The following is a 10,958-nucleotide window of genomic DNA, read 5'->3' as shown; positions in this document are numbered from 1 at the left end:
CTGCAGTACCCCTTTAAATTTCCCCTTCCATCTGCATCCACTTTTGTCCTTGGCTCATTCTCTCCTGCAGAAAATCTGCAGCATATCTGTAAGGTGTGTTCCTTGTCTTGGAGTTCACATATTAATCTAAAACTATGTGAAACTGTGTGCTGACAAGGCAGGAACTGAACCCTGAAAATTCTTTAAAGTTCCAAAACCTATTTCACAATGTTAAGATGTCATAAAAGCCAAGAAGTCACAAACAACTGGAATTTGTTTCTATTCAAATAGTTTTTCCTTGGTTTTTATTTTACATACATTTTGCATCCTCTAATAAGACACGATACAAAAGAATTCTGTATAACTTAGACAACATAATCAATAAGACACCGAAAAAAAATAAAAATAAGAACTCTGCATTATACACCTTGCATATAGGTGGTACAGAGTTGTAGTCTGAAATAAGATACACACTACTCAGGGGCAGAATCTGGCTCCACATCTGGTCAGAAGAGATAAAAAAAATTAAATAAAAGTGCCCCTCCCAAGTTCATGGGGTGGATGTCTTGAAGATGGACTCTCTGCCAGAGGGAGATGACAAAACACAGTATCCAACTCCCACTTTAACTCAATCTCAGGACACACATATTCCCTTTTACTGTAGTGTCATGCTCTGTATTCCGGAGAAAAAGAAACGACCACTTGTGCTCCATGGCCACAGATACCTCTATGTGATCTGGAGGTGCAGGTTAGACTGGACACGGCTTTAGCATCACCTTGTTGTTGTTTTTAATATAAAATCATATGGATTTTCTCCAGTATCTGTAGTGTTTTTTAATTATTATTCTTTTTGTGCAGAACAAAACCTTTCATCTTGGGTGTCCCATATTGAGTGAGATCTAAATAGTGAAATTGTTTCATGGCCGAGAGAATCTTATTTTTTGGGATGCCATGTTTGTACAGCTAATTGGCCCCTTCTTTTGTGAAGACCAGTTCCTTGAGCTTATTTGGTCACTGATATGTCATAGCATGCAGTGTATAATATATTCCTCTTCCTGTTTTAGGGCGTGATTCTACAACAATATATCCAGGAGACATGATTTCTTTCTGTGATGCCACCTTCCGATGGCACAGTAATGGTAAAAAAAACAAAGTAAAAGCATAAATCACATCTCTCATAATTGTAAAAGTGCTACGTACACATGTGAGACTGCCCGACAATGGAGATAAAAGTGGTAAACTGGGGTCAAGATGTGTAGTGCAAAATCTACAAACTGGGACATAAACTGCTATAGACTAGATCACTACTTAACTATGAACCCTCCCTCAACCGTAATTCAGCCCATACCCTCTCCCTGTCTAAAGCTGGACACGGACGTAGAATAGTTTGGCTAACTTTCTTGTAAATTGTTTCAATAGATGGTGATGGTGGTGAGATTGGACAGGGAAAAACTCATCATTCTTTTCCTTCCACCCTGTAGATATTACATAAAATCAGCTGGATCTACTGTCTATGTCCAGCTTAAGAATGGGAATCAAATGTGTACAACTTAATATGAAAAAACAGCAGCAGGAAGTGCTGCCAAAACTTGAATGTGTGAATATTGCTTGAGAAATTATACCAGATTCCCAGGAGCCCCAGGTCTGCACAGTGTTTCAATGGACCCTACTCTGTACAGTAAGCAGCGACTCTTCATTCTGTTCCCCTATCATGAGACAGCGACTGCCACAAAGGCCTGTTTTTGTGTTTGTTTTTGCATCAATCCATATTATCTGCTACTAATAATTCAGGGTTTAACATCTTGTCCTCAGGGGTTTCTATCTCAAGCCATTTTTTTTATTTTTTTTTTATTTAAATTTTTATTGGCTGTACATGGCCTATGTTTCCATCCTGATCCAATGACTGGCTCTGTGTATGAAGGAGATAAAGCACATCTAATGCTCCAAAATGCCTCTTATTCTGCACAGAGATTCCCCCCATGTTGGCAAATCTCCATGCAATGACCATGGTTGTTCTCTTTTTACAGAGTGGGAAATAACAGTGTTCACCAGTTCTGTGCTGCCAGTGGGATTTATGAGATCTTGCAGGTGCTTGATATGGGAAGATGAAGATGGGCAGATGTCCCATTGTCCATTAGAGAGCCATTTGCCTGTTTATGCTTACCCTTAGGGTGTCCAAGAAATGCATGAAGACTAATGTAAAGAGGTACTCAGACCGCAGGTGAACACACCTTGAAACAAGTGATTTCATTTACCAGTATAGACTGGCCACATATTTAGCACATTCAGGAGCTAAGGGAGGTGAACTATTTATTTCAGAACGTTTCATAAGGTTGGCCTGAGAATATTCTATGACCATGAAGTGCACCTATGTAGTGATAGAGTCACAGAACACAAAAGACTGGGAAACATACTGCCTCCAGGTACTGCACTTCTACATGACATAGGGCCACTATACTCTAGTGCAGATAAAGAATTGGCCAATGGCCAACAGTAACCAATAACTGATGACAATACATAGGCTTAGTTCCTATGGGAAACGCTTCACTTTTGTCTCTACTAGTTTTTACACACAAGATAACATATCTGCTTGTGAAATTACACCAATATGCAAAGAAAACCAGGTATCCAATTGGACGTTTACCAATACATCTGGATCGTTCTGATGAAAATGTTACATGGTCGAGTGCTTTTTTTGTTTTCCTTGCCACAATGTCAATGTACAGGACATGAACTGGACAGAAAACTCATTTTAAAATACTAACATTAGGACTGGGTTGACACATAGCGTTAGAGCGCCACATAGACACTGCACAGAAAAACCGTGTGCATTTTAATGTGAATTGCTGTGGTTTCACGATGTGGTTACTGGCTACATGGTCAGTGCAAGCGAAACTTAAACAAATATTTTTACTGGTTATTTGTTCTACAACATGGCACACAACTACTATATATGAACCTACCTTAATAAAAAGACAGTGGGTCGGCAGTAAATTAGACTACTGAAATCATTTACATTTAAAGGGACCCTACATTTATCAATCTCATATACGTTTGTGTAGCAGTTGGATGCAGTTAGTTGCTCTATTTTATTATCCATTGCAAGCTGGAAGGAGTCCCTTCTCCAGATGACCACATGTATACTTCCGAGAACCTGAAACCTTTTTACATTCGTACGATATTGCTCACAGGTACAGTTGAGCGATTCTCAAGATCGATTGTTTGGAATTTGATGGTGGCTGACGAAGTTGGATGCAGCATTAGGGAGTCCTATGGCTGTATCCATGTTTTCCAGGACTCCCTAGGGCTGTATACAATTTTGTCAGCCACTGGTATTCAAATGCCGAACAATCAGGCTTGACCAGTGCTCATCTTTACTTGCAGGTGTATGAGCAAGAGATAATTCTCCACATATTCTACTGTCTTCCTTTATATTATACAAAGTGGGTCTAACATATACCTTAATAAATACTGCATCTTTTTGGTTGTGTATCATGATAATAGTAAGAAAACAAAATGTAGTTATAGCGCAAGGACATCAAGTGTGGCCTAACCCCTGGTAGGCACATGAGGTGATTATTTTTTTTATGACTTTAGCTCTACGTTTTGACACAGGGTTACGCTTCTCTATCCTTACAATTTATACAACACATTATTTCTAGGAGGAAGAAGCAGTGCAAGTAGTCGCCCCATCTCCCAACAAAGCACTGTGTAGGTACCTGAATGTAGCCAGGTCAGGAGTGGTGCTGTGTCACAAAAGAAGGTAAAAAAGCTTTGTTATGGATGGGTATGTTAATGGAAAGACCTCATAGTTAGCCATGGATTTTATCTAACAGTTTCTCCTTCATATATATAGTATCAACACACTAGTCCTATAACAACATATAGTGGTCCAGTATAGACTGCACTGCATGTCCATATACATGACACTGCTGGCTATGTTTTGTCCAGTGTGTGTTCTACATACACAGCTCTCCATGCAAACATGTTCCATAGTGCAGTAAGTACTTCTAATTAGTGCCATTTAAGTAAGCCTTTAAGGAAAAAGAAGAAATGCACTCAACCATGTAACCACTTCACTTATGATGTTTCTGTTTTTATGCCGTTTGCAAATCAGCTCAGGCGATGTGACCCAGATGTACTGAGACAATGGGACGCAATGTGTGCATTTTAGGAACTGAGCCACGCGACAGAGGCACCTCAGGTGGCCAGCACATTATTCCATTAAATTAAATAATTTCTGTAAATTAAAAAAAAAAAAAAAACATAAAACAGATTTACAAAAAAAAAAAAAAAAGATATCTCACAAGGCATATTGTATCCAAAGTCAAATAAAAAAACAGTTGTAAACGCACCCTTCAAAAGCTTTTACAGAATTGTTTTTTTTTTTGTTCCTATATTTTTACAGAATTATTTTTTTTTTGTTCCTATATTTTTGGGGGATACATTTAGAGGGAATAGACGCTTTAAAGCGCAGCAAGATTATGACAAGGAGTCTGAAGATGGGGCCCAGAATGTCTCTCCTAATATGATTCTTGTAAGAATATTGCAATCACATCCCTGTAATCAGCGGAGCGTGGAGAGAGCTTCCTCCTCAGCTAATATGCTCCCTTCTACATGATGAGTAATCATGTCCTATTAAACAGCGGTACAGGCTGAGGGAACTCAACTATACAAGTGTAATGAAGCCAGCATTCTCTGAGGACAGATTAGCTCCAAGTGATTTGACACATAGCATCATTGGAGCCTCAAACCTGACAAACTCAGTGCCTGCGTGTGATTTATGTGGAGCAGTGCTTGTCAGATGAGAGCAGAGCCTAAGTGTTCTGCTGGGGTAGAGGTGAAATGTGCACATAACTGACAGCTCTCTGCCTCCCTTCCTCATCTTTTTTTCTTTCTGCCTCCCAAATGCTAGTGAAGGCTCAGTCTCTTCTCCCCCTTGTTCAGCACTCAGTGCTTTTACGCCTCCCATGTCATTTCTGGCTCCTCCCCCTGCGGTGCGAGGGGTGAGCGGTGCTCGAGTCTGTCTCCTTTTCACATGGATCTTTTAGATTAAGGTGGGCATCAGTCCTCCACCTCCTGTGTTGCTGTTGTTGTTGCGATTGTTTTTCCGGGAAAGGTTTGGTGTAGCCATGAGCACAAACTGTTCATCAGGGCAACCATACTGCAGCAGAAGATCCCGCACCTCTGGGGTCACAGCTTGTTTGGCGTATGCTAAAGCTGTGTTGCCATGGAAGTCCCGTGCCATCACATCAACACCGTACTGGAGGGGGGGAAAAAAAACACAAACTTGTTATATGTACACTATGGGAATAAGAGTTTTTTTTTTTTTTTTTTTTTTAATTTTTAAATCCTGTAAAGCTCCTCCCAGTATAACATTACACCACCTAAGGCTGGGTTCACACTTCGTTTTTGCAATCCGGATGAATAACGGCTGGAAAAAAAGGATGCATGTGTGTGCATCCGTTTTGATCCGTTTTTCCATTAAATTCCATTATAAAAAAAAAAAAAAAAAAAAAAAAGATCAAAATAGATCCGTTTTTTTTAACGTACACAAAAACATAGTCGCCCTTACTTTTGTGTCTGTTAAAAAAAAAAAGGATCTTTTTTGATGTTTTTTTTTTTTTTTAATAATGAAATTCAATGGAAAAAAAACAAATCAAAACGGATGCACACACATGAATCCATTTTTTCCATGCGTTTTTTGCAAAAAATTTATTGCAAAAACGTAGTATGAACCCAGCCTAAAACATCGGCAGATCCTAGTCACGCCAAAATGGAATAATGTCATCATGGTCAACATTGTGTCAAAATGACAACACTGGAGAGTTTGGACCAACAGAAGAGGATGAAGAAGAGACGAAGGTTAAATGCATATCTGTACAACTGTACTTGGGCCATATGTGGTCACTCTCTATCAGGGGAGGATTCAGAGACGCCTGCAATGATCTGAATGATCAGCCAGAAGGAAAAATGGAAAAAGTAATATGTTTATTATAGTCTCATCTTTCCATTTTGTAAAGTTCATGGTGTTTTGTAATTCTTACCACTACTACTAAAGGCTTTATTTGTAGCACTTTATGTTATTCAGACATCACATGGACACTTGCTGAATGAGACCCTGTTCAATACAAGGGTCATCACTTATAATAATCTATAACCCCCCTGGCCAGGCCCTGCAGTTATGCAAAGAGACAAAGTGATGTTCAATGCATAATGAAACTAAATTGAATTTGGGCTGTCACATAGCCGCCTGCAGCAAACTATTCTTACTTCCAATATGCCTGATCAACCAGATCAACAAAATCTGTGGCACAGTATGACCACCTGCCAAACGACTGGAATGCTAAGCAGATTAATATGTGGGCTTATATAACCACAAGAGAAACGTATGTGCCTTCCCAGTACTCACCCATATAAGCAGCTGCACAAGTACCACATTTCCCTTGCGACAAGCTAGATGCAAGGCAGTGCGTCGGTCACCCTCTCCGCAGGTTTCATTTACTTCTTCTCGGGAGCCATGAGCAAGAAGTAGGATAACTGTCCTCAAGTCTTCTTCTGCTGTTGCCCGTAACAGCTGCTGTCCTAAGGGCAAATCTCGACAAGGCAGTGGCGCTAAGAAAAGTTTTTGCTCATATTTTGCACGGATCCAGCGTTCCTTTTCCTCCCTAGTAAAAAGAAAAGCGATGGGTAAATTTATAAGATCCAATAATGTATATTGTTAGCATTGGTCCATGAAACTGATCTCTTATCTAAATAAAAAAAATTTTTTTTTTGCTAATCTATTAACTTCAAATAAGCGTCAGCATTCGCTACACAGTAATTTAACTGGTTTATGTAAAGCAAGGCATGAAGCTGCCTCTATACAAGAAAATGATTACATATCAGTACATAAGACAAACTGTATCCTTGTACCCACTGTACTAGCACAAAAATAAAAATATATTTTATTTAAAAAAAAAACAAAAAAAACACAAAATATGGAATTATGAAATCAACCTTGCTAAGGAAAAGCTAATGCTGGTCAAATTATATTGATTAATTTTACACACAGCTGACTAAGAACAACCATCATCTTTTGCCACACTCCATGTTGAATACATACAGATAGTCCAAAGAAGATGTAAAAAGTGTCAGGTTATAAAACTCAAAGCAATATATCTTAGAAACAGAAAATAAACAATAAAGCAAACAGATAACTGAAAAAAACAAGGTTACAGTGTGCTAAAGAGGAGCAATCATGGAGAACGTAGGATTGGATGAAAGTGATATTCAGTGAAGGTTCACTAAGGGAATGTGGCTGGAAATGTTTCCTGGTTTTAATAAAACACAAAGATTCTCCATGAAAAAAAAACACATCAATTTCCCCTTCATTTATGATGACATTTCTTCACTCATGTACACAGAAATGTTGGACACATTTCTGATGTTACTGACAGAAAACGGAGTTGGTGATTAAGTTATTTTTCAGGACAACTGTGCATCTTGCCACAGAGGACAAGGCCAGCAAACTAGATAAGATCCAAGATTTATGGTGGAAATGTAACAAATTGGTACAAGACAATGCTCCATTATGCAATGCCCAAGGAATAATGAAGTACTGGTATTTTTTTTTTTTTTTTTTTAGTTTTCCTTAAAACTGATTGATTCCATATTTTGTCCCTTTGTCCCCATTATTTTGAAAATACAAGTCATTAAAGTAGAAGTCCGATGAGAGTAAAAAAAACCCTGGTACAGGCAGGGAGGTGTGGGAACAAGAATCTATACTTACACATCCGTGTGTCCCCACAGCGCTGCACAACCGACCACAACTCCCACAGGCCTCTTGAAGCTCCTGCAATGTCACCACCTGGCTCAAGAATGCCTGCACAGCCAGTCAGTGAATAAGCAGGAACCCACTACTGTCACTGACTGCCTGAACGGGCACTTCCTGGGAGAACCTGGAGCCTGAGAGCGTGCTTGTGATGCGGCAATGCAGCGGCATGGGGAAAGGTAAGTATAGATTCTTGGTCTCGAAAGAGTGGACGCTGCGAGAGGCGGTCGTGACAGGCACAGACAGTTGCTATTAAGAGAGTCTGCCTGGATCACTGAATGCTACCGGCCCACTCGGTTTAAATGAACGTATCGATTTGTGTTCTTTTTTGTACTAGAATTGTATTATGTTCATTTGCAGAATTACGTGTTTATGTTGCACCTGTTATGTCTCTCACCTACTTGTTTTTAAGCATAGCTCCCTTACTACCCGGCATGCAATGGGCTTGACAAAGCGCACCTGTAGCGCGAAACTGTTGCCTATCTAGACGTGCCCGCTTTCAATCTTCCCCCTTCCTTGCCTGCACTTCGTGTCCACGAAATATAGATTATATTTTACATTCAAATCACATATTTCAGGGTATGTTGGAGGCATATGTCAGATTACCTTTAAGAATACTGCAGCACGCAGAATAGGTCCCATTCATTGTAACAGACCTAACATAGTCCACTAGTGATCATGTTCGTTATATTTCCTGAATGTGTACTGTACATTATTTTTGCAGGACTCAAAAGTGTGGTCTGCTGTGATTTAGAGTCCTGCATAAAGTGTATATTCAGGAAATATATTCAATGCAGTAACTAGAGGACTATATTTGTTCTATTAACTGAAAGACCACACTGATAAATGTTGCTATATACTTTCTATTTTTTTTTTTCTCCCAAAAGTATGATGTAGGACTCTGATGATCCCCAAAAGTTTGATGTGATTGGGGTCAAAACATAATTTTTTGGCGGGTTCTTTCACAAAGTCAGAATGTTACATTATAAAATATTGTTTTGTGCCATATATATGTATTATTTGGATATTTGCTACAGACTAGAAAAAACATCCTTTAACAGCCCCTTTACACGGCTCGATAAGTGCCCCAAATGAACACCAATTCTTGTTAAAGAGGCCAATAATTGGCAGTGAACAGCCGGCTAAGCAATCACTAAATCATTTGTGCTGCCATTCACTTATCATTGTTGATGGCACATCCCCCATTTACATAGGACTGCAAAAATATGCAATCAACCATTGTCATTCACTGGCCGATCACTGTGCTTTTTGACGTTTGGCCAATAATTGTCCTGGTAAACTGCTCTTTAGTGTAGTGATTCTATAATTTTTGCTATGGGTTTTAATGTCTAAGCTATTGGAAGTCACTGAGTTAATCCCATTACATGGGCGAACCCCCCTGAGGAGGGGAGGACCTTGTGTCAGGGCCCCTGGCTGTGTTTACACTCTTGGAGGTAATCTAGTGTCAGGTTAGCTTTAAGCCCCTTCTAATCCCTCTGTGTAAACAGCTTCTCTAGAGAGTAAATCTGGATTATCTTTACATGGTTTCCTGTACATACAGGGCGACCCTGCAGCGACCCCACATCTCCCCTGGCAAGGAATCACAATGAGCTGTTAGCACATCACACAGGAGCTGGGGATATATTACAGGAGTCGCAGGTGGGATGGGCAGGGGACAGCCCAATAAAGACCATCAAAGCACTTCAATATGTTATTTAAAACTTTTACCTGCCAGAGGTGAATGGGTTTCCAGACTGAGCTAATCGCTGGTCATTAGCCAATGAACGGCACAGATAGGCAGCGGATACATTTGCACCTTTGTAAAAGAGACTTTATCTGATTGACAAAAATAAATGAAGGAACAAAACAGAAGCCAACACAATGAAATGGGAGATCCCCTAAGGCCGAAAAGAACCAGTTTAATTGTCAAATGTGACTGTTGCCATCCCTGCAACACACTTCAGATCTTGCCCAGTATTGTTTTTGGGTGTCCACAGAGGTAGCAGTATCATGCAGTTATGTACGGCAATATGTCTAGGGTGCATGGGGACTTCTCCAACCACAGCTTCCTATAGCTTCCTATAATGAGGTGTTCTGATATTAGGAACAAATATTCGGCTAGGAGGGCAGTAACATAAAAAAAAAATAATAAATACTGAAAAAATACTGATTTCTACATAATAACAAACAAGGTAGACAAGAATCTATCACTAAAAGCGTACATGTCACCAGAAATAACATGTCAAAAGTTACTGATCACAGTGGGTCTCTGACTGAAACTACTGCTGAGACCCGCTTTGATCAGGAGATATAGATGGGGAAAGATCGCAGCTGCTCATTTCTTCAATATAAGTCAATGAGAGAACATTGATTGAATGAGCGGCTGTCCAGAGAGTAGATCGAGCTGCCGTGATCTCTTCCCAGATATATCACGTGATCACAGCGGGCCTCAGCAGTGCCACATAGGTGGCAGAGAACATGCTAAGTGCACACATCTCCTGACTTCTTGTATTGATCAGTTGAGTTACGCAGATTCACCCCTTCTCCCTGGCGTACACCAATATGATTTAGACCTGCTCGCAGGCATAAACTATAACAGAAATCTGTACCGTAGGTGTGGATTTCTGTACGCGCTGTACGGCAAGCACAGGTCAGGCCGGATCCACTAAGAGGCGTGCACCTCTTAGTGAATTCGGCGAGGCAATTGGGGTCGGGGCCTAATTTAAGACCAGTGTAGGAGTATGCAACTCTTCATAAATGTCCCCCCAGACTCCAATCAATTAAAACTTTGGATATTTTTAAATGAAAATACTTTTCATTATTTATCCAACAATTAAAAAAGGAAAAAAGATCAGAAAAATATCTTTATTTGTTTCTTGTGCTCTTAGGACATGGTTAGTGCAGGTGGAGGACGCCAACACCCTCCACTGATGATATCATCAGTGGAGCGTGTTTGCGTCCTCCACCTGCACTCATGTTTTAAGGCTCTTCATGGGGTGGAGCACTGCCCTACAGGGGATGCTACCTCCAACAGGTGGCTTAGGAGAAGAATCGCTTTTTGTCTTGGAGAAGAGTGACTTTGCATATTTGTTTACCCAAGAGGGTATTGCATGGCCTATAAGACTCCCCACACTATCTTGGAGGTTTCTTTAAGAAGACACAGAGT

General features: G+C 40.1%; 1 protein-coding gene across 3 annotated transcripts in view; it reads right to left on the bottom strand.

Moving 5' to 3' along the window:
- Positions 1-251: 251 nt before the first annotated feature.
- The window catches only part of AGAP1 (ArfGAP with GTPase domain, ankyrin repeat and PH domain 1), a 308,008-nt gene continuing 297,301 nt past the window's right edge, over positions 252-10,958 (bottom strand). For all 3 annotated transcript variants that reach the window (XM_069983136.1, XM_069983137.1, XM_069983135.1), the window contains 2 exons: positions 6,392-6,647; positions 252-5,242 (listed from right to left, as the gene is read on the bottom strand). In XM_069983136.1, coding sequence (XP_069839237.1) covers positions 5,027-5,242; positions 6,392-6,647 — 472 coding nt within the window. In that variant the 3' untranslated portion in view covers positions 252-5,026. The remainder of the gene's footprint in view (positions 5,243-6,391; positions 6,648-10,958) is intronic.

Source organism: Dendropsophus ebraccatus, chromosome 9 (genome assembly GCF_027789765.1).
Source record: "Dendropsophus ebraccatus isolate aDenEbr1 chromosome 9, aDenEbr1.pat, whole genome shotgun sequence".
NCBI classification, from domain to species: domain Eukaryota; kingdom Metazoa; phylum Chordata; class Amphibia; order Anura; family Hylidae; genus Dendropsophus; species Dendropsophus ebraccatus.
The sequence above is the reverse complement of the archived record's forward strand: the minus strand, read 5'-3'. Positions and strand labels throughout refer to the sequence as shown.